The following is a 24,264-nucleotide window of genomic DNA, read 5'->3' on the forward strand; positions in this document are numbered from 1 at the left end:
TTTTGAAAACCTTTAACCGGATGTTCTAGATGTCACAGACAGCAGCAGCTAGCTTGATCACCTCGTCCTGCTTCATCCAGTGTAGAAACACAGGCAGGTAAACCTCTCTAGCTTCTTCACCAACCTATCTGATTTTACACAACTTCAATACGGTATGTAACCTGTCACTGTCAGCCGGAGCGTCTAGCTTTTACATTCAATATCACACATTTGGTAAAAGTTGACATCTCGTGTTAGCACAGCGAGGCTAGCTAGCTGTTAGCCTGTTAGCACATGATTAGCATTAGCACCATTAGCTAACAGCAGCACTGACTTGTCAGGTTATATTAGAAATGTGCTTCACACTTCTCCTGTTAACTTGTGTCAATAAGCCATCTACTCACACTGTCAGTGTTAACGGCGGTGATAAATACAGTGCTTCCTGTGCTGTAGAGCTAAGTAGCGTTAGCTTAGCATAACTAACACGACCAGGAACCGCCGTTCTGTCCTGAGTGGATGGAACGTCACACCAGACTCCCTCTGAAATCTGGAGGTTTTAAGATTAAAACGTTGATATGTCAGAAGACACTGCTGATATTGCATCCCTTATGATATATATTGAATGTACATATAGTGTCTTTCAATTCGGCTTAAATATTATACTTCAATTGGTGCGCATTCCTGTATTTTGTGTTACTTTTTGAAGTTACAACCAGGGATCTACAGCTACAGGAACCACCGTCAAGTATGCAAGGTTATGCACATGAAGTAGGCTAATGTTACACGCAGGTTGTGTAGATTTAAAAACAATTTTAAAAACAATCCTTAAAAAAAAAGAAAAGTTAGAAAAATGTCCGGAGAATTGCTGATAAAAATAAAAAGCTAAAAAAATCCCCAAAAATGTCTGAAAAATATGTGAAGATATGTCAAAAAATTCCAAAAAAATGTTTAAAAATTTTCTGAAAATATTTGCCCGAAAAATGTCAGAAAAAAAGTTAGAAAAACATCCGTAAAAATATCAAAACGTCACACCAGGCTCCCTTTGAAATCTCGAGGGTTTACGATTAAAACGTTGATATGTCAGAAGACACTGCTGATACAATATCCCTTAAGATGTTTTTTTAATGCAGATAAAGTGTCTTTCAATTCGGCTTGAATATTATACTTCAAATGGTGCACATTCCTTTATTTTTTGTTCTTTTTGAAGTTCAACCAGGGATCTATAGCTACAGAAACCTCCATCAAGTATGCAAGATTATGCACATGAAGTAGGCTAACATTATGCACATGTTGTGTAGTTTTGAAGGGATGTAGGTAGAAGATAAGATAAAATAGAACTTTATTAATCCCGAAGGAAATTCTTGTGCCAGATTGCTCAAAAATACAACAAGTTCAAGTGTATAAAATAAAAAAGTACTATTTCTAGCACCAGTGCCTTTTAGAATAACAATTAAGTAAGATGCATTTAGTAAAATGAGTAAATAAGATACGATAAGTAAAATAAAAAAGGTAAAGTAAGCTAACAAGCAGAAAAATAAGTAATATTGCACATGTTGGATATTAATATTGCACACCATGAACAGAAGTTTGCATCATATTGAGTGCGTATAGGAGCTAACAAGGCCAGCACTGTAGCAGCTAGCAGGCTGCATGTTTTGCAGGAAACTGCAGAGGTTGGCTCTGATATCACACGACCTGATGGAGATAGTGTCTCTTCTCCAAAAGGTCCATAATGCATAATAAGGTGACCATTCTCAACAACAACAACACTGGCTATATAGTTATATAGCTGTATAGTTAAGGTTGAAAGATGGATCAGTAAACGTTGTTTTTGTGTAGGCCAGAGACACTGACAAGGTAAAAGTGGTGGTCTGGATATACTTGATTTATATTCTGTCTAGTTTGGAGAGCTAACTTTATGTCTGTCTTAAAATCAGAGGGTAACTCGTTGGTTTTTTCTGCATGCTGAGTGACATTAGTCAGTTCCAGGCAGCCTGCTGCTCACTGCTGCTGCTGTACACACGTGGTTGACTTTTGCTGTCTGCTGTTGAAAAGGCTAAGTCTCTTATTGCATTGCTAAGATGGTATTAACGTGACAAGCTTGTTTCTCAATCAGGGTTTGTCACATGGCAACAGCCACTATTACTGTGAAAACTAAGCACATTTATTTAATTTTTTTTCAGAGAAGTTGTATTTTTGACATTGTATTGTTGACCGTTATCTGTATCTGTTAGCCTGAACACCATATGTGCTAATGAAAAGATAATACAATAAAAAAGAGATAGAAGATAATACAATATAAAAAAGATTATTGCACAAAGTGTCCGTCACATAATTATATAATTATTACACTAAGGATGTCACCATACCAGAAATTTAGTAGTCTATCCCAATACCAGTGCAATTCCACGATTCTCTACCAATTCGACACCACAGCAAAAAACAAAAGTAAATCAATACACACACACTTTTTGCCCTCCTTACTTGTGAAATGAATTCGGGGCAGTGTTCAGGATTAGGTATTTTACAAGGGAGACAGGTGGTGGAGCGGTTACCTCTGCTGAGGATGTCTGTCTGGGCTGGGCCGCACAAGGCCAGGAACAGGTGTAACAGGCACTGTTTTTCTCTACGAAAAAATAATCAATAGTTCCCTTCATTTTGAGTTATTGGTTGGTTTTATGGTTGTGATTTTTCTCAAGGAAAGAGTCCAGGGCGCGGTTTGACACACAGAGACAGATAAACTGCTAAATGTCAGGCGCACCGATGCGGCCGATGAAAATATTTAGTTGTACTCAACAGATTTTTGGTTGCATATGCATATGCGATAACATTTATTTGGCCAGCCCTGAAGGAAATAGTGCATAGTTTGCATTGGGAAGGTATGTAAGCCCATTTCTGCCAAGCAAAAAAAAAAAAATAGATAGAAAGTTGAAAAAGAGTTTCTCTCACTCTGACAATCTGGTATACACCTATATCAATACACCTATGCAATTCAAAGGTGTTTTATTCAGCTTTGATTACGATTTCTTATTTTTACATTTTTAATTGTAAAAGTGTAAATAAATTTGGTAACACTTCATTTTACAGGTCTGCAAATTTGATGGTAATTAGGTGATAATTAGCAAGTACGGTAACCTGTTTGAAATTTCTTTGGAATTACTGCCAAATTACCCCAATATTTACCTCAGAATTTATCAAAAATTAATGTATTATAAATATTATTTAATAATTATATTCCACTATTTCCCAATAGCTGGTAATTTAGATTTGAAAACAACCAAGGTTGTATAACCCTGTCTCATAATATCTCATGGTGCAGTGTTTTGGTGTCTGGTAAGCTTTATGAATGTGTTATTCAAACTGAATTTCTGGCTCATATGTTGTCGCCTTGCTTTATACTTGAAGCAGCACACCCTCACCATCGCCAGCAAGCCCCTTGTTCTTTTTTTATCATCTCAAGATTATATTCAGTGCGACTCCCACTACTCATCACTAGATACAAGTATTTGGTCATGCAGTAATCTCATTTATATTTTCTAACTAGTCTGGTTTACTGTGCATTTCTAGCTTGTGATCAGCACTAATGGAGACAACAGGAGTTTGTGAGATTGATGTGGCGACCAGAAGAATCGTGGGAGGTAGTGACTCTCCACCCGACCTGGACAGCCCATGTCAGGTAAACACTAAACTCAACTTGTGTTATTTGTGTGTGGTGTGTTGTGGATGTTCTCTTTTTTGTTTGTTTTGAAAGTTCAATAAGTACTAATGGATTATCTGCAACTGTTTCTCTAAAAGTAGCTATTCATTTTTTAGCAGTAGTGCTCTTTCAATACATGCGTTTTGATACCAATACCTAAACCAGTGAGCAACATTTTCCTCCAGCAGCGGGCGCTTTGAGGTGGCATTAAGCCATTAAGCACTGAACCCACAGCTTCTTTAGTGGAGCTGCTCAGTGAAAACTGACTAATTGAAATAGTCTCTTCAGTGAGACGTTCTAGCTGCTTTGTCGTCATCTGGATGTGTGTGTGTGTGTGTGTTATCAGGAGGAGGTTGCAGGCTTTGGTTTGGGGTTGTGCTGTGCTGAGGAGGTGAGGGGAGAAACTCCAGGCAGAGAGGACAGTCCCAGCGACCTGGGGGAGGCAGAGCTCGACCCCGGAGGAGACCTCAAGGCAGAGGACCAGGCTTTTGGTAGGAACACTACAATGTGTCTCACAAGCACTTACAGAGATATGCTCTTCATTACATCCTTGTACATTCATTGTGGTTTATGTTCCAGGGAAGGAGGTTGCTCTTTTGATGCACGCCCTGAACTCCCTGGCTACTCCTGAGGAGAAACTAGCGGCTTTGTGCAAGAAATATGCCGACCTGGTAAGTTGAATATCTGCATTTGATAAATAAAAAAACAACCAAGTTTAAGCATAATGTGATCCTTTTGACGTTGGCTGTGTGTTTTGTGTTCAGTTGGAGGAGAGCCGCTGCATGCAGAAGCGGCTGAAAGCACTGCAGAAGAAACAGTCTCAGATAGTGAAGGAGAAGATCCACCTGCAGGGGGAGCACAGCAAGGCCATCCTGGCCCGCAGCAAGCTGGAGAGCCTCTGTAGGGAGCTGCAGAGACACAACAAGACACTGAAGGTACAGTACACCCATTCTGCTTCTGTCTTTCATCTTCTGTTTGTCTTGACAGTAACGAGCAGCACCACCACCTCGCACTGTCATAAGGCAAACAACCACTTCTCAAATAAAGCTGGACATACACTGTACGATTTTAGCCCGTTTCTGGCCCGAATTTTGAGCCGTGCGACTCATTTTAGAGTCCGACCGAATTTAAGCTTCGTCGGCCGTCGTTTGCCGTGCAGTGTACAGGGGGGACCGAGGACAGTTTAACTCCTCCCGACCGAGCAAATTCCCCAACGTCAGTGCCTTTTTTCTATTGTTTTTACAATAATCAGAGCGTAGCTATCAAGAGAACTAAATTGTTATCTTGGCTACAATAGATATAGCTAGTAAAACTTAGCTAGCTTACCTCCAATTCTCTCTGCAAAACGGACAAGCCATACTGTCCACGTCTTCCTCACCACCTGTGAGTCCATATAACGTTACGCCGCTGCCTTTTTTTTTTAATGTTCCAGCAGACAGGATGGCACAAACTCTACCTGCCTCGGAGCTTTCAAACCAATCTTTATTGACACTGTCAACAGCCAGAACCGTCCGCAGGAGCCGGCTGTGTTTTTTTTTTCAACTTTACACGTACAGTGTGAACACTCAGGTCGTGGCTGACGATCGGACCGCACAGTGTGAGCACATAAATCATGAGCTTTGGCTTTAAATCGCAAACGATCGACTCATGCAGCAGGAGTAGGAAGTACACAACAACATTTCTAAAATCGTACAGTGTGTGCCCAGCTTTAAACTCCTTGTTGACCTCCTCTCATTCCCGCTCCCGTCACCTCAGGACGAAAACGCCCAGCGGTCCAGGGAGTACGAGGAGCAGCGGAAGGAGGCCATGCTTCACTTCCAGATGACCTTGACCGACATCGAGGTGCAGATGGAACAGCATAGCTCCCACAACACCAAGCTGAGGCAGGAGAACATGGAGCTGGCCGAGAAGCTCAAAAAGCTCATCGAGCAGTACGAGCTCCGAGAGGAGGTAAGGGTCCAAAACCTGCGTTTTAAAGCAGCAGTATCTTTGTGTGTCAGCCCCTTTGTAGCCTCCACTGCAAACACAGAAATCAGGGTTGTCCAGAAACTGGGATTTCATTGAAACTCTGCCGTCTCTGTTAACTGGTATTTGTTTAAATCCTCTTTACATCTTTACAGCGATCAATAAATCAAATGCTCTGAAAAAAAAAGAGAAAAAGATCTGGTATCTGTTGCTGTCGCAGGACTAAGAAACCCGTCCAAACATTTCATTAGGGCCTGTCTACTCGTTGTCTTGCTTTCCTCACTTCCTTTCTCTTCCCGTGCACCGATTAGTTTGAGATGAACAGTCAATCAGAGTGACTTCTCTCACCGACGGGCGCCGCCACCGATTCAACATGCTGAATCGGCTGGAAAAGCCTCCGACACGGGCGGACTAGAGCCGCCGGTGCGGGACACACCGCAAAAACTAGGTTGACAGACGCTCACTGATGTCGGCCGGGCGACGACTTGGTGTGTCAGGGTCTTAATAGATATGTGATGTGTCCCCTCTTGCAGCACATAGACAAGGTGTTCAAGCACAAGGAGCTGCAGCAGCAGCTGATGGACGCCAAGCTGCAGAGAATCACCGAGATGATGAGAGAGGTGGAGGAGAAGCAGCAAAGAGAGAGAGACTTTGTGAGTACATCTTTTTTCTGAGGGCATTTTCTAGTGTTCACTTCACCATCAAATACCAACCAACCAATCAGTGGTATTAAACAGTATTCAGGATCATGAAACTGACTGTACTGTGATGCTTTAGCTGCTGAAGGACGCCACGGAGTCCAGACGCAAGTGTGAGCTGATGAAGGAGCAAGAAACACAGCTCAAACAACAGGTAAGTTCACATTTTGAATTGATAGTTCACATGCAAAGATTAACTCAGTCAGTACTTTATTTTTCTCACTATTTTGAAGAAGAAAATGAGACATTTGATGACGTCATCTTGGGCTTTTTCCACAATTTTCTGACATTTTTTAGACCAAACGACAAATCGATTAATCGAGAAAATAATCAACAGATTAATAGACGATGAAAATAATCATTAGTTGCATCCCTGGTTGGATGTTACGGGGACTGTGATTAATGCAAATGCAGATCCCACCGTTCTGATTGCATAAAAGAAGTAAACTTTTTATACTTCGATTTTATGCATATGGTGGTGTTTTCTTTATACTACAACAGTTTTCCTAAAATTTGATTTTAAAAAGTCACAATATATTGAATCGTAACACCTGCTCTCATCTGATCTCCCTCAGCTCTCGCTGTACATGGACAAGTTTGAGGAGTTTCAGAGCACTCTGGCTAAAAGCAACGAAGTCTTCACCACCTTCAGACAGGAGATGGAGAAGGTAACTGCTGGACTTCTTCTTGTTGGCTAGTGTTTGTTTGTGTCTCACTGTTTTCCCTGCTGGCTGTTAACTGTGTGGATTTACCTCCCAGATGACGAAGAAGATCAAGAAGCTGGAGAAGGAGACGACACAGTGGAGGACCAAATGGGAGAGCAACAACCAGGCCCTGCTGCAGATGGCCGAGGAGGTGACTCTTATGATCCACACACTTCTCTTTGCTCTGGGTTGCTCACCGATTTCAACACATTATCATTATCAACATTATTGGGGGAAAAAATAGGGTGCGTTCTCCTGGACGCAGGGCTTTCAGTTAAGGGAGATGTGATTGAAAGCTCTGACAGGATAATCTCGTTTTAAGGCCCATCTACTACTTTTTTTCCAAACTGCTAATTCCAAGGTAGGGATGTGACAGTGGGTGAAATTTTCCCACCGGTTAATAAACTCGTGACAACACCGGTGTTACAGATTACACCGGACATGTTACAAGAAAAGATGACGGTCAATATATGTAGCGTGCTGACTGTGATCTTTACCATCTGGTGACTGTGTGTCTGGCCTCTCCGGTAGAGCTTTTGCTGCGGGGTCGCAGGTTTCCACCTGGCGCTGCTTCGCCGTGCTGAGGACGGAGCGGTCACAGCCGGTGTGCACGGCGATGGCCTCATTAACATTATGGTTCCCTTATAGCATTGGGTTTAAATCTGAAATATTGCCAAATAGGCGCTTTTGCTTTTCGCTTTGCATTGTCTTGTCTGTCAACTCTCCTTTGATGCTCATGAAACGTTGTGTTGTGTTGTAGAAAACTCTGCGTGACGGCCACTTCAAGGCCCTGCAGGGGAAGCTGGAGCTGCTGGAGAGGCTGTGCAGAGCCCTTCAGAAGGAGAGGAACGACCTCAACAACCAGCTCAGCCTCCTCCAGGAGCAGGAGCAGGTAGACAAAGACAAAGACAAAGGGACCACAGCACCTCCTGAAGACCAGCCACGGGAGCCCTCCCCCGGGGAGGAAGACGGCGGCGATGATGACGTGGCGGAGAAGGATGAGGAGGAGGAGGCAGAAGAGGAAGATGAGGAGGGCTTGGCTCAGGGTGACGTGCTGGAGACGGAGGGCATCCACCAAGCCTCCAGACCTCCTGAACTGGACCCCACACCGGCTGCTACTGACACAACCACTACTGCTACGACGACGCCCAGCCAGCCTGCAGAGACACCGACCTCACAGCAGGACTGAACGAGCCTCTGCCGCCTCTCTCTGTGTGTGTAGGTGTGAAGGGTGTCATCACACACCTCCAGCCGAGTTCCATAACTAGCCAGAAAAACCATCTTGGATGGGGATAGAGATTTCTTTTCTTTTTTTTTTAATTCTAGACAGAAACTGAACCCATACAGTATCTTTTTTTTTTGTGCGATAGTTAAAGAGGAATAAAATGATTGTATCGAGGATTCTATTCTAAAACTTTTGCCCACGTTTACATTGGTTGTAATAATTGGCTTTATGGTGAGCACTTAGTACTCCCTGTTTTCTACCATAACTGTATTTTCATAGGAAATTTCCATGCAGTCAAATTGGCCGTTTTCTTTCTCTCTTCACACGGCCTCTCCCTGTAGTGTCACATGTCTCATTTGGAAACTCTAGTTTGATTAAATTCAACAGTGGGAACATCACATGCATATTGTCACAGGTCACTTTTTCTTAACGTAGCCTTACTGTCGGCATGTGATCTGGAAACATGGAAGAGGAAATGGGAGTCAGAGTGTAGAACAAGTCAGAGCTTGAGCTTATTTCACGTCTGTGTTCGGCTGCAGGGTATTAAATATTTTTGATCACGTCATATAACTTGGATAAGTTTTATTTTCTTGATTAGAGCAGGAAGTCACAGCAAAATAGGTGATATAGAAAGTCCCGCCCCTTCCGGTGGACCACCATGGGACCTTATTTCGGAAAAAATATGAACGCTAGTCAACGGAGAGAGATACATTTTTTTTTTATCCCGTTTGAATTGTGCCATGAATCACACACACGTTTGTCAATTTAAAACATAATTTTGTGTGTCGTCTTTCTAATTACGTATTTTCACACTCTGATACTTCAACAGTTTTACAACAAACTGCGACTTTCTTGACTCGCAAAATTATCTTTTAAATTGACAAACATCATGTGTGATTCATGGAGCAATTCAAACGAGATAAAAACAAATATTTATCTCTCCGTTGACTAGCGTTCATTATTTTTTCTGAAACAAGGTCCCATGGTGGTCGACCGGAAGGGGCGGGACTTCACCTCTCTATAGTCATAATATTTCAAGAGTTAAGTAATGTCAAAGTTTATATTTTCAATAACAAAATGTGGTAGATTATGTTTAAATTAGATGACATGTTCTTGCAATATTATGACTTCACTATTGAAATAGAGCATCAGAGATTTACAGCAAAAGATTCAGCATGTTTTGGCAGTGCAGAAGAAGGGCCCGTTCGATCTGATATCTGATCTGTACGTTAACATTCAATCATGAGTTTAGAAGTACCGTATCGGCCGACATCGTTGGCTGTCTTCAGTAGTAGAGCGAGATGTGATGATGTCACAGATGCACCAGTTGCTCCTCCTCTGTTTAGGGCTGTTTGCTGCCCCTAGTGGTCGATCCATGTGTCATTTGTAGTATTAAAACTAACTTCTGTTCCCAGAGGTGGCACCAAGTCAACCAGGACTGAAATCTTCAACTTTCATCTCCGATTTCACCTGTTTTCTGTCCCTCCTAAGAAATGTAGTAATAATAATAATAATAATGGAAAAATATGGGAAATTTAACCAAAATGAATGAAGCAGGTCAAAGACAATTATTTTGTTGTTGGCTTGCTGCCCACTTGAGAGACGACTAAAGTGATGTAAAGAGATGAAAGCTCAGTGAATGTTGTTGTGCAAATTTGGGTAACACTTCATTTTACAGGTCTGTAAATTTCACGGTAATTAGGTGATAATTATCAAGGAACCCATTTAAAATTTCTTTTAAATTACTGCCAAATTACCCCAATATTTACCTCAAAATTTAAAACATATAATAATATTTTCGCTATTTCCCAATAACTGGCAATTTATTTTATACATTTCCAGGAACAGAATACAAAGTTAATTGATATGCTTTATTTCCATGTCTGCTGATAAATAGTTGATAATTAGCAAATACCTTCTTTGAAATTTCTTTAAAAACTCCCTGAATCATGACATTAGCTACCAGGTTACATTTGTGTAGACAATAAGTCACACAATGGTGAGATTTGTGCCTGATCAGAAGTGTCTTCTATTAGTTTTGGTTTTCCACCTCCGATGAAGAGCAGCCGCTTCTCAAGCCTAAGGGCCCTATTTTAACCATTATATGCTATTTTAGCATATCATTATTAAATAATGTTTATAATAATGGAATTTTTTTATACATTTTGAGGTAAATATTGGGGTAATATGGCAGTGATTCCAAAGAAATTTCAAATAAGTTACTTGCTAAGTATCACCTAATTACTATGAAATTTGCAGACTTGTAGAATTAAATGTTACCCAAATTTTTTTAGTGAACCATGTAATTTGATTTCCATATGGTCGTGTACGAGTCAGGAGTTCTGACACGCATTCATCCACTGGCAAATTATTTTCAGCAAATTATGTTCTGTAAATTATGTTAGCAAAATCACAAACATGTTAGTACTTAAGAATAATGGGCCTCGACTAGAGATGGGACGGTGAGGACATTTTCCCTCCGATGTTACCGATTACACTGGACGTTTTACAAGAAAAGATGACGGTCAATATGTGTAGCACGCTTACCTTGATCTTTACCGTCGGGTGGCTGTGTGTCTGGCCTCTCCGGTAGAGCTTTTACTGCGAGGCCACAGGTTTCCACCTGGAGCCGCTGCGTCGTGCACACCGGCTGTGACCGCTCCGTCCCCCTCACGGCGATTGTCTCATCAATGTTATGGTTCCCTTATAGCATTGGGTTTAAATCCGAAATATTGACAAATAGGCGCTTTTGCTTTTCAATTGACACCAAATCCTCCGCCATCGTCTTGTTTGTCAACTCACTCTCGTCCCGTGTGTGAAATATGACACCTGCTACTCTGAGCTGAGACTCCGTACGGAGCTGACACTTTACCTTTCAGTTTGTAGCGTCCGTTGTCCGACTATCTATTGATAACACGCTGCTGATATGCCAAAATTAACTAAATGGGTTTTATTTCTATAGAAAACAGCGAAACGACGGTTGTGGCGGTGGGTACGTAATGTAATCTGCGTGTGCCCGACCACCGTGTAACACTGACTACCCCGACAAGCCTAGCCTCGACATCTCGATCACTTGATACCGGAAGAAGACTGGTTTTCTTTTCTAATGCGTCTGAATAAAAAGATTGATTTCCATCAGCAGATGAATATCAATAGGAGCTCTTACAGGAGCTGCAGTTATTGTACACAAGGAAACTCATCCGTGTGTGTAGAGAGAGCTGATACGGTGAATGTAGGAAATCGATCGTTGGCGGCGTCAAAGCAAGTTGTAGATTTCACATTGTGGGCTTGTTGTACTCGTGAAACTAGTAGCGTTAAGAATCTTAGTCACTAGTTTTCTTCTTTGTCAAATCTTTAACCCTGCTCGCTCCACTACCGAGGCAAACGCTCATAATGCAGTTCTGCAACAGGTCCAAAAATCTTCGATATAGTACTGAATGATGATCTGCTAACCTCCCTGCATCCTTATTTGGAATCTCAGTCTTTTATTTCTGGGTATAACTACAAGACTGATGTTCTTTTTCGCCTCTCCAATCTCCATCCTTTGAGATATCACAGCGGACGGGAAAGATGTTGACTCAACAAAATGTAGTGAACATTCCCACATTTGTTGTTCCAGCCATCAGTTCTTCAAGTGGCTGTCCTTTATTGTGAAGTCAGTGAGAATCATACTGACAAATAATCTTCCTCAACAACACAACGACTGCTGGGCGACCCACATGTAGCTGGGTGTAACGTCCTCTTAAGACGTCGCCTTGCAGCCCTGTTGATCTGATCTCCCTACGTTTCTCCTCCATCTCATGCGTTCATCTACACATTGTGTGGATTTTAAAATCTAAATTGATGTGAACGGGGTCAGCTGCGTTGATTGTCTTTCGGGTATAGAGAGGTCAGGTCTAGTCTAGTCCAACAGGGAAGACTTTTCAGTGTCCGTTTCCTCTTTGTTTGGCGTTGCCCCAGATTGACTCTCAGGTAATGTCAGAATCTACCTCTGCAAGGTGAGACTAACTGTGAAAGAAGAGGCTTGAGTCACCATAGCTACGCAGAGCTCTATATTTTACTATAAAAATATAAAAAGAAAGACGAGCCCACGACCCCTCTTTGATTGTACAATGTTCTTATAGTTCTGTCTTGCTTTTCAATAAACATTTTGTAGAATTTGCAATAAGTCTGGATGTATTTCTTACCTCAGTAATTATTGGGTCTTGTCATTTCCTGAGAGTAAAGTGGACAGCAGGTGTCATTTATATGTGCAGCAGACCTCAATAGAGGCCATCCGACCATGCCATAGACCTATCTTTGAGGGGCACCACATAGAACTGTTGATATGTATGTATGTACAGTATGAAGTGTTGATATGGCAGCCATCAGGGGGCGCCAGTGTTGTGTCTTCTGATGCATTTGTCAAACTAATCTCATGAGATTTAGCTGGTGTGTTGTTTTTAGTTTAGCACTTATCTAGGCTGATCAAGCCAACTCCTTATTGGCTCAGTGTAACTTCCCTAGATTATTGAGCTATTTAGACTTTTTATGATCTTTTCACATGAAGAGCTGTTTAATTATTGACAGAGTATAAAACAACGGGCTGTGGTGGGCACTGAAATGTAAAAGTACCAGAGCTGTCCCCAAAATACTTTAGCATGCTATACAAAATACCATGGTGAACTTATCAAGGGAAGCCAGGTTACATTTTCTCTGCTCTATTCATGTGCATGTGTTGTATATTTATACATATTTAAACAACATATTTATTATTTTTTAGCCATATCGGCAGCTATAGCTCCATATATTTCTTATTTGTATTTTCTTTTGATTTCTCTATGTTATGTTTATATATATATATACACACACACACATATATAATTTTTTTTATATATATATTATTTTTTATATATTTGTATTTATGCAAAAATAAATATATATATATATATTATTTTAATTTATATAAAAATAAATATATATATTATTTTTTATATATATTATTTGTTTTATTTATATAACTATATATATTGTTTTTTATATATATTATTTTTTATATATTTTTATTTATGTAAAAATAAATATATATATTATTTGTTTTATTTATTTAATTTATATAAATATATATATATATATATTATATATTTTTTTCATTTTTATCAAAATAAATATATACATTATTTTTTTATATATATAGATTTTTTTTTCATTTATATTTTTTATATATTATTTTTGTATTTGTCTTCATTTATATAAAAATAAATATATATATAAATCTGAATTTATTAGAGAGAGCACATTCCAGCAGCTCTTCTCCCGGTGCTGTAGTAATTTCAACTGGGAGGTCTCCACTCAGCCAACCAATCAGCGCTCGGCTGTGTGTTAGAAACAGAACCTGATTGGCTGAGAGCAGGGCAACTGTTGTCACATCGACAGCTGATTGGTCAGACGGGTTGTCGGGACCCGCCTCTTTTCTCTCCTCAGCGAGGACGACGTTTTCCATCCAGAGAGCAGAGAGAGAGAGAGGAGGAAGAAAAGAGCAGAAAGAGAAGAAGCACCACACCGAGGTTTTGCTTTAATAAAAAGGGAACCCTCTGCTACTATACCAGGATATAAACACACCTTCCAGGAGGAGATAACTGCAGCTATCACCTTTCTTTCACGGTATGTTCCTCTGCTTCTGTTGTCATAGTGGCTGAGAGAGTTAGAGACACACTGGTGTCAAATGACTCCAAAAACCATCTCCTTCTTCTCTCTTTCTCACCATGTGCATCCTCTTTATGGGTTATTCATTACAAAAATGACCAAAGAATAGATACATTGTCTGCTGTAAAGCTACTTTGTTTGTTTTATGCATAATGTCTCCTGGTATGTCAGATGCATTGTTCTGCAAGAAAGAAAAAAGGCTCTTTTCACTGTTAAACCACTGTGAAGTTCACACTGTGAAGTTCACACTGTGAAGTTCACACTGTGGTTTCACCCTTTTGCATATTGACTTTTTGAAATGTTTAACTCGTATGCAATGTAAGGAAAATGACTTCAGTTGCAGAGAGTATAGCCTGTAGCAGGGCTGCAGGAAAGTGCAGACTGGCTCCTCCAGAAGAAGTTCAGTAACCTAATTCTGCATAAACCTAAACAACTGTAACCACCATGGCACCCATGAAGGATGCATTCACTCCTAGCTGCAGTAAATTGGGTCTCTGGTATTTGAGATGTGACCTGAGGATTGAGGTTCCAGCTCACTGGAGTAAACCATCTCCTTCTCTCTTTTTGGGGTATAAATCACCAGAGAATAGACACATAGTCTGCTGTGAAGGGAGAGTTCAGCTACTTTGTTGTTTTATCCAATGTCTCCTGGTTTGTCAGATTCATTGTTGCTAGTAAGTAAAAGGCTCTTTTCACAGTTGGAGCCACTGTGAAGTTCACACTGTTTCTCCTCCTTTTGCATATTGACTTTTTGAAATGTTTAACATGTGTTTGTAGATGTGTAACTACCTGCAATGTAAGGAAAATGACTTCAGTTCCCAGAGAGTATAGCCTGTAGCAGGGCTGCAGGAAAGGGCAGACTGGCTCCTCCAGAAGAAGAAGTTCAGTAACCTAATTCTGCATAAACCTAAACAACTGTAACCACCATGACACCCATGAAGGATGCATTCACTCCTAGCTGCAGTAAAATGGGTCTCTGGTATTTGAGATGTGACCTGAGGATTGATTCACTGGAGTAAACCATCTGGACTGAACACACTGAGATGTGGTCTTCCTGACTGTGGTGGTCTGGGATCAGCTTCATGGGAACTGTGTCATGGAGGGCTGGGTTTGTCCCAGTTTGTGCCTCTCCTGCAGGGCTGCAGGATGCATGGCCAAAATGATTATCACGATTATTCCTTTGATTTTAGGGACAAAAGATTTTTATTGCACTTTCACATTTAAATAAGCAGCACTGCTTTCACTTCCATGTTGTGCTAAATTCCTGCTAATTATAATTTTTTTTGCATCAAAATAAGACTTAAACTAAGGTTCTCTTCTTCTGCTGAATTCAGTGTATTTTAATTTTGCATTTTCTACAAGCGGAGCACGCATTTCAAACGTCGATATCGTAGTCGATCATTTAATTGCAGGAAGCCAAAATGGTGATCACGATTAATATTTGATTAATTGTGCAGCCCTGCTCTCGCGTACATTCAAGTCACAGAGTGAAGCATCCTGTAAGATCTGCAGGGACCGATAGAGACGGTCATGTAACAACACTCACTGCTGGTTTGCCAAATCTTCCAAAATGTCCCGTCTGTATAAACAGGAAGGCAATCCAGGCACTCCAAAATACTAAAACAATGAGGAAGGAGATATATTAAAAAGCCTTTATTGTAGTGGCTAAATCATTAAAAAGTCAACATGTTTCAACCACTGTAGGTCTTCGTCAGGGTTTAAAAACAAACAAAGCGGATGTGTCCTCACCTATATGGTATCAACAACCAATGGGAGGCAGTCACATGATCACAATAGTATTACAAAATATTACAAAATACCACAAAGAAATAACACAGAAACAAGTCATTTATGTCCATCATCAATGAAACCACTCCTACTTTTCAACGAAGGCTGCAGAACAAACAAACAGCCTATACAGGGAGAAGAAATATATACAGTATATGAATATATTTTATCCGCAGAAAGCATGTAAAGTCTATATCCTCATTAAGACCAGGATACTTTAAGGCATCCAGTTGATGGATCCAAAAAGTCTCCCTCTGGTAAAGGTAACTTATCTCCCCCCCTGACCAGCGGTTTAATATGTTGGATGAACTCTATGCACAACAAAGAATCATTAGCACCGTGATACTCACTTAAGTGTCTAGCCATGGGGTAGTCGCGATTCCTGACTCTGTCTGCACATTTTAAAGTTTTTTTTAAACCAGTGTCCAAAGTTGTGACTCTATTTCCAAACAAAGCTGCATGCCCTATCTCCTTGGCTGCTTTGTTGGACGTGTACAAATGTTTTATTATCAGTTATATTTGTCCATATTAATGTTACATTTGTATGTTTTTCTTGGGTTGCACAAAATGAAATTCCTTCGTCTGGAAGTCAATGGCTTTTTTGAATGGCTTTTTAGTTAGAAGCCTGAAATAAGGTCTTTAACGTTTTGTTCTACGATATAAAATACATCAATAGATATCCCACTCGTGAATTTTGAAGCCTTTACGTGTCTTAAAGAAGGCGGTTGCTAACAAGTGGCTAAATGAGAATACTAAACGTCATCACGCCGACTCGTCCGCCTTTACAGCCTCGTTGTGTATACTTGTGTTCATGTGACCGTGGTGTAGTTCATTTATAGCCTAACGTTAGCTTTTTACTTCTGGTGATTGCATTTACTTTTCAAAAACCATAAAACTGGTGTTCATTTGTGAACAAAACGTTTAAGTATCATAAACGTTTGTTTGCCACAGAGCTTATTTTCTGCAATAATCCAAAACCCAATGGAAAATCCCATTGGCTTTTTGTTGAGGGAACCAGGGCGATGCTAACTTCCTGGTTGGCCTCCAAAACTATGTCAGCCCTGCAGCACTCTGTCAACAAATATAACAAAAAAATGTTTTTGAAAAAGCTTACCAACCCTAGCTTGAAGGATACATCCCACAGAATATCCTCAGGCTTTGTAACGTTTGGGCTGACTTGTCTAAAAACAATAGAAACAACTACAGGAAGCCCCACCTTCACAACATTTCATCCCAATAGCTCCCATCTGAACAGTTTTGATGTTTGTATTCTGCATTCCAGCAGCGGGAGAACAGCATTTGTTTTTGATTCATTTGGTGAAATATCCTGGGTGGTCTCCAGCCTGGCGAGTTAGCATGGATTATTATTGTTGTGCTTTTGTTGTTGTCAGCTGAAGTGCTGCTATAGTTTCAATTTAAATGCCGGTTCCCTCAGCCCCGGCAGACTCACAAGCTCTGCTGTAGAGCTCATTGACATACAGTATTTGTCGTGACCGAGAGAAAGAGGTTCCTGGGTGATCTGAATGTTTGTAGACGGAGCCTGTGCAGCCGCTGGAGTTTTGACCATCCAAATCCCCTCTGTGTTAGAAGTGGTTAAATCTCTGACCGCTTTCAAAGAGTCAATGAATCATCTCCAAACCACCACATGAAGGAATGGAAAATAAGCTCAGCATCCAGGAGAACGGAACAAACAGAAATATAACTGCAGGCAGGTGGAATGAAATATAAAGCTGGACGTACACTCTACGATTTTAGCCTGTTTCTGACCCGATTTTTGAGCCACACGACTCATTTTGAAGTCGGATTGAATTTCAGCTTCGTCGGGTGTCGTTTGCTGTGTAGTGTACAGGGGAGACCGAGGACCGATTATCTCCTCCCGATCGGCCGTCGGACAGTCGGATGAATTTCTGACATATCAGAAATTTTGGTCGGCCGACTACAAACTCTCCACGAGCCGATCCCCCAACGTCAGCGCCTTTTTCTCCTCTTTTTACAGTAATCAGAGCGAAGCTATCAAGATAACAATGAAGACTACAATAGATATAGCTAATAAAACACAGCTAGCTTACCTCCAATTCTCTCTACAAAATGGACAAGCCGTACTGTCCACGTCTTACTCGCCACCAACGAGTCCATATAACGTTACGCCGCTGCCTCTTTTTGTAGACGTTTCAGCAGACAGGATGGCACAGATGATCAGGGCAGCACGTTTCTGCCTCGTTAGCATTGTGACCTGTACAGATTATGGATGACCTGGATACAGCGTTTGAGGCTGGGCCTCGTTCATTCTTATGAAAGTTGCTCAGTGGTGCATGAAGCCAAAATGGCTCGACGTCTGAGTGGTAAAGTACCCGGATCTTCCGATGATCTCTCGCATCCATTGGGCCTTTGGAGCAGGCATGGTAGCCTCCGCTCGGTCACATGGGTCTAACTCCTTTTCCCGGCCCTTGTTCCAGCTTCGGTCTGGGTTTCATTCACATGAAGGGAAATAACTCTGGATTTGTCTATTAGTACATTTTACAACTTTTAGTACTTAATGATTTAAATAAGGGCTATTCAAGAGTTTATACTGGGAAGTTGATTCACCTAAAAACATTTTTAGTTACAGACGTCTCTTTCCCAATGTAAGTCTTTAAATTAATCTGTAATATTTCTTTTAACCGATATTATTAATCGGTTAAAATTCTTAATGTCGGTTAACGGTTCATTATCAACAGCCCTAAACTGGAGGCAGGTGGAATGAAATTGAAGGTGGTTTAAATCAGAATATTTGATGGGAAGGTGTTGAGGATCATGTTGGATGTGAGGGGTGTCCCTTTCTGGTTTCACACAGCAGCAGTCAGCACCATCTGTTCTGCTGCCTGTAGCTGCTCTGATCTGTTGGTGAGACGCCACCACCGGCCTGCTCTCTGCTCTCTCACACGCCTGTCCTCCATTTAACTCCATTCAGTCTGCCTTATTGGCTCTGAACGCTGTAAACCGTAGCCATCCGTCTCTCTCGTAAACATACACACACATACACTGACATGTGGACGGCACACCACACACACACACACACACACACACACACACACACACACACACACACACCTGCACACGCTACAAAGGGTGACTTCTGTTCTGTGTGTGGTTGTCATGGAAACAACGTGTTTCTGAAAGCAAAAGACCGACCAATAGAGCCATGTGCTCCTGGTTCAGACACCGTGTCTGACCTGTATGTGTGTACAGTATCATAGTATAAAAACGAGGTCTTCTTCTTCTTCAGGATAGACTGTTTATGTGTAAATAAGGCTCCACTAATTGATATTGTTGAGAGCTAATGAGCCAAAACATTGAAGAAGAACTGTGGGAAAGGATTGGTTACTGTGACTTGAGAAACTAAGATGCCTTTTCAAGGATTTAATTATGCTTTCGCGTTGTCAGTCTGTCAGTCTGTCCGTCTGTACCAGGCAGGCAACCTCTGGTTCTGAGAGAAAATGAGCCTACTTCTCACTTGATTTATTCCCTCAGTAAACATTGTAAACATGAGTTTATGGTTTCAGTCGCTAGTTTCAAGTCTTCTTCAAAACAGCATGATGTTCATTCAATAAATTATGGTCCCATTTAGAGTCAGATAAACCATAAAGCAGGGGACGCTTTAGGGCGGGGCTACCTTGTGATTGACAGGTCGCTACCACGGCGTTGTCCGATCTGATGGAACAGGTGACATAAGGATCTTTTTGCAGGTTTATTTGGAAAGATAAAAAGTTAAAAAAATAGATACATATAGATATAGATAGATATACAAATAGAAACATGTGCAAACGTGCTGTACCATGAGGTGGTCAGCTTATTATTAACGCGGTGTGTTTCCGTGTCGCGTGCCTCTCTCATTCAGCAGCCTTGTTGTGTTCGTTACACTACGTTGTCCCTCACCGTCCCATCATCTACCGCTTTTTTCTTCTTCACCGCGGACGGCCAGCAGCTCCCGCACCTCGATGTCTCGCCACACATCCGTGTTGTTCCTCATCCGTTGTTCACCTCCGGTGTGTCTGAAATCATTCCTGCTGCCGCCCCACAGTTTGTTTATGAGCTACGGAGAACTGTGACCGTTACGTCACGGACTGTGTGCCCTCATTTGCAAGCGAATAGGTTTGTTAGCGACCCTGGGGCGTGCCATTCACATCGAAATCGCCTCTGGTCCGACACGCCTCTCTACCTGGGTCGTGAAGCCGAGTCAGTCAACGCGGTTTAACCCTTTCATACACACGTTCAACCCTGGTTGAGACTAAAAACTAGTCAGAAACACCGTGGCGATGCCTTCCAGTTGCTTGTTCCAACTGTAAAATCCCAAAGACCTTCAATTCACAGTGATATCAAACAAAGTAATGCGTCAAATTCCTCACTATGGTTATTATTATGTTTGGCATTTTTGATCAATAAATGACAAAAGCAATTGATAATCAAAATAATTGTTGAATTATATATTTATATTCTATCAACTGCTCATTTCAACGATATACTTTTATAGAAATGACCTGTATAGTAGAGTTGCTATGGCACGGCAGGGCTGGGTGAATACTGACCAGGAAAACTGTAAAGCTGGCACTAAATGCTTAGTTCTTATGCGTATTCAGATTTGATGGTTTGGTCCGTTCGTTCCAGTGTGTGTCCTGGGTCAGTCCAGCAGACCTTTTGTTTGTCTGTCTTCCTGTGTGGGATATCAACATCCTCTCATTTGTCGCTCCACCCTCTGAAACTCAAACCCAAACCAGACGAGCCAAGTCTTTCTACTGCCTCTGTCTCCGTACACGTCTCTCTGTCCCATCACTTATCTGCTCAAACTGCTTCTTTCTGGAACTGTATTTCCCTTACTGTAAGAACAAAGCTGACTTCTGTGGTAAGAAGAATGCTGTCATATTTGTTCTCATGCAGTTGGAAGCAGTTGGTATGTATCTGACAGCCTGTGTGTGCCAGGCCGACAGTGTACCTTCAGTCACCCCGGCTGCTTAAACACATTCCAATCCCCCTCACACTGTTTGCTTTCCTCTCAGCATCTCTCTTCTACCTAAACTCTCTCTCTCTCTTTCTCTTTGTTTCTCTCTAAACTCTCTCCGTTCACACGCTCTGCCCTTTCTGTCTCTTAACTTCTCAATCTTTTTCTCCTCCCTCTCTGTGTTTTTCTCTCCATCTCAGTGACAGTCAGTCAGGCCTCTCCAAGGTCTTGGAAGTCAAGCTGTTGTCAGCATGGGGACTGTAGAAGCATACTCGCCAATGCTACCCATTTTCCCCGGGAGACTCACGTTTTTCATCGCCCTCTCCTGGTTTCCTCCCGGTTTCCTCCCGGGGTCACAATTCTCCCGTTTTTCTCCCAATCTATGGCAATTATTTTTCCCCTTTTCATTATCTCAGCCTGTTTCTGGCGCTGTGCAGCGTCTATAAGCTCTACTGCTTTCCACCCGGACAACGATAGAGCTACACCAAATGTAGTTTCCCGGTGGATGAGAGCAGTCTATGCTAGCGACACAGCGTGCAGCGGCCAAAGTTGGGCTTTGTATTTTCACTGCGGTCAAACACGGTTATCTCTCCAGCTTGCTGCTCGCAAAGGGAGGACACACTGACAAGTTATATTCATTATTAAGGAAAGTTGATTTAATAAAAAAGACTCTTAATCCGATGAATCACTTTATTCAAATTTAGTTTTTTTTCCTTTTTGTTTTTTTTAATCTGGGCGTACACTGTACGATTTTAGAAATGTTGTTGTGTACTTCCTGCTCCTACTGAACGAGTAGATCGTTTGCGATGAAAAGACAAAGCTAACGATTTACGTGCTCACACTGTACGGTCCGATCGTACGTGTAAAATAGAAAAAAAAACACGGAGGAGGAGGAGGAGGAGGAGGAGGGTCTGTCAGACTGATGAAGATGCTCAGGTCACATGTTTATAGATGGTTGTATTTCTCATTTTCTCAGGTCATCGGTTCCCTCTGAGACTTCACCGTCTCTCAGAGGCTCTAGTAGGTTCAGTTTTAAAGCTGAGGGAAGATACTGATGTCAGGTCTGTAAAGTCTGAAAAATGTCTGGAAAAAAAGTCAGAAAATTGTCCAAAAAATATCCCAAAAAGTCCCAAAAGATTCTGAAAAACGTCTGAAAATTGTCCAAAAGATAGAAAGAAAGGCAGAAAAAAAGTTCAAGGAAGACATGTACAGTATGGCTTGTCCATTGCAGAGAGAATAGGAGGTAAGCTAGCTACATTTTACTAGCTATATCTATTAAAGCCTACATTGTTATCTTGATATCTACGCTCTGATTACTGTAAAAAGAGGAGCAGAAAGACACTGATGCTGGCAAACGACACCAGATGAAGCTGAAATTCAGTCCGACTCTAAATGAGTCATGCGGCTCAGAATTCAGGCCAGAAACGGGCTAAAAATCATCCAGTGTATGAACAGGGTTATGGTGAGGTCGTCCTAAAATAGGAGGACAGACATTCAAAGCTTTGAATGTAAAAAAAAAAAGACATTTGGTACAGCTGTAGAAATGTCTCTCTGTCTCTCTCTGACTGTGTCAGTTCTGAGGTGATAGAGCTAACTGTTGATTCACCGTAGGTCACACTCAGTTCTGTTAATACACAGTTGCATAAAATGTTATCAAACTCCAACAGAAGCAGTCATGAGAGCTGCAGTGTGTTTTATTCTTGGAGGGAGTGTGTGTCCATTTCAGTGGAACAGTGGGTGTGTGTGTGTGTGTGTGTGTGTGTGTCTATGTTTAGCTGTTTGTTTAGGACTTGGTAATTATGGCTGGCAGCAGAGTTGAGTTAGAGCAAGCAGAGGAATGCCTTTGGTCTGCTCCTGTCACTGAAACCTTTCAAATGCTTTAACCTCTCTCTCTCTCTGTGTGTGTGTGTGTGTGTGTGTGCATTCTTTTGGTAGGAGTATGCATTTTTGATTGACTGCTTGCATGTGTATGTGTATGTGTGTGTGTGTGCGTGTGTTTGTGTGTAACTTTGGTGGTGCTTTGAGCATTGACCTCTGAATTCTTGAACACACACGTACGCACACACACACGCTCTTTCCAGGCTCCTTAACTAGGAAGAAGTCATAACTTATCCTGTAACACACTCGTAATAAACACACATGCATATGAACACACACTCACACACACACACACACACGCACACACACACACACACACACACACACACACACACAGCCTTCCTGTTTGAGTGGAACCACCGGATGACATCATCGGCTGCTTCTGGTGGCCTCTAGGTGATCTGTCTTCCAGATGTAGAGAATAGGAGCAGCAGATGGCCGTGCTGGGTGGAGTCACTGACAGTTGGGGGTTAACCACCACCCTCCTGTTATTTAGACCTGGTTCTGGTTTATACCCTAACTATGTTTTAGTTACTGATGTTTGAAGCTGATATTCAATGTTGTGCCAAAAATATTGCAAAATATTACAGGAATTTAATGCATCAACATTTTGTGGGTGAGGTTGCAACTGATGGAACGGGTCCACAGGGGCGTTTTTATCGCGAGGGATCACAACCGGATTCCCAGCATTAAAGTGGGTGTAGTATATTTTTTACATCATTGGACAAAAATTCCATAATAACCTTTCAGCATATTGTAATTCAAGTGTTCTGAGAGAAAACTAGACTTCTGCTCCTCCTCATGACTCTGTTTTCAGGCTTTAGAAAATCTAGCCCGTGACGGGAGACTTTGACCAATCACAGGTCATTTCATTGAGAGAGCGTTCCTATTGGCTGTGCTCCGGTCATGTGACCGGAACTTGGCGTTCCTTCACCAGATTTCACGATGGCGGCGGCGTCACAAACGTTCTCATTTTACAGCTAAACTGTGCACTACAAGATGATTCTGAAAACATCTGAGGAGAGAAATAGGCATTAACGTAACAGAATATTGATCCATATTTGATCAGCGCTGCCTAGTTTGACCGTTTGGTCGGAGTTCAAAGTGATTGACAGCCGGCTCTCATAGACGGCAGCTGGACAGCAGACCCCAGATCAGCTCTTACTGCTTGTTTTCCTCCGGTCTGTGAAATCTTGCAGATGCCGTTAGGAGCACCGGAGGACACAGAGGAACATGATTTTTTTCAGGTTACCTGTTTCATGTTCTACTGTCACGATATAGCGACCGTTTTATAAAAATATTAAAAAAATTATAAAACTTTTTTTAATCATATTTGCTCCAATCTCGCCTACTGAAGCTTTAAACGCTTGATGGGCTGCCACTAGACACTCGGCACCTGATTGGATGAACGCTTTCCTTCGAGGACTGCTGCTCCCAGCTTTCGACCCGGAACCAACATGGCGGCTCGTTTGGAAACTTGTTTCTAGAAACATTTTATGCGAGAAATAATCCATGCAGCTGCTGAATCTGTCTTTATTTTGGATCGACAACGTTGAGTTTAAAAGCATCGAGTCGCGTCGGACGCCAATGATTTGCATAAAGTAGCCTAGACCTCAACTTTATGCTAATGAGGAGCGGCCGACGTGACGGTCCGTCTCTCGTATGGCGCC

General features: G+C 41.6%; 2 protein-coding genes across 6 annotated transcripts in view; both read left to right on the forward strand.

The window, feature by feature from the left end:
* Positions 1 to 22,484, forward strand: txlng (taxilin gamma). Of its 5 annotated transcripts, none has more exons than XM_037790964.1 (12): positions 1 to 97; positions 3,547 to 3,655; positions 4,023 to 4,167; positions 4,256 to 4,347; positions 4,441 to 4,611; positions 5,432 to 5,626; positions 6,175 to 6,294; positions 6,419 to 6,493; positions 6,915 to 7,007; positions 7,099 to 7,194; positions 7,804 to 8,253; positions 22,454 to 22,484. In XM_037790964.1, exons 2-11 carry the CDS (start codon positions 3,563 to 3,565, stop codon positions 8,230 to 8,232), a joined length of 1,509 nt encoding a protein of 502 aa, XP_037646892.1. In that variant the 5' UTR covers positions 1 to 97; positions 3,547 to 3,562; the 3' UTR covers positions 8,233 to 8,253; positions 22,454 to 22,484. The 5 variants fall into 5 exon arrangements, with proteins under 5 accessions (XP_037646892.1, XP_037646908.1, XP_037646917.1 ...); XM_037790980.1 differs by lacking the exon at positions 22,454 to 22,484 and adding an exon at positions 21,604 to 21,654 and having other exon boundaries at positions 7,804 to 8,055; XM_037790989.1 differs by lacking the exon at positions 22,454 to 22,484 and adding an exon at positions 21,607 to 21,654 and having other exon boundaries at positions 7,804 to 8,055.
* Positions 13,744 to 24,264, forward strand: part of ccdc102a (coiled-coil domain containing 102A) — a 66,803-nt gene continuing 56,282 nt past the window's right edge. Inside the window, exon 1 of the mRNA XM_037790938.1 lies at positions 13,744 to 13,911. The gene's annotated coding sequence lies outside the window, so the exon portion shown is untranslated. The remainder of the gene's footprint in view (positions 13,912 to 24,264) is intronic.

This window comes from Sebastes umbrosus, chromosome 2 (assembly GCF_015220745.1).
Source record: "Sebastes umbrosus isolate fSebUmb1 chromosome 2, fSebUmb1.pri, whole genome shotgun sequence".
NCBI classification, from domain to species: Eukaryota; Metazoa; Chordata; class Actinopteri; order Perciformes; family Sebastidae; genus Sebastes; species Sebastes umbrosus.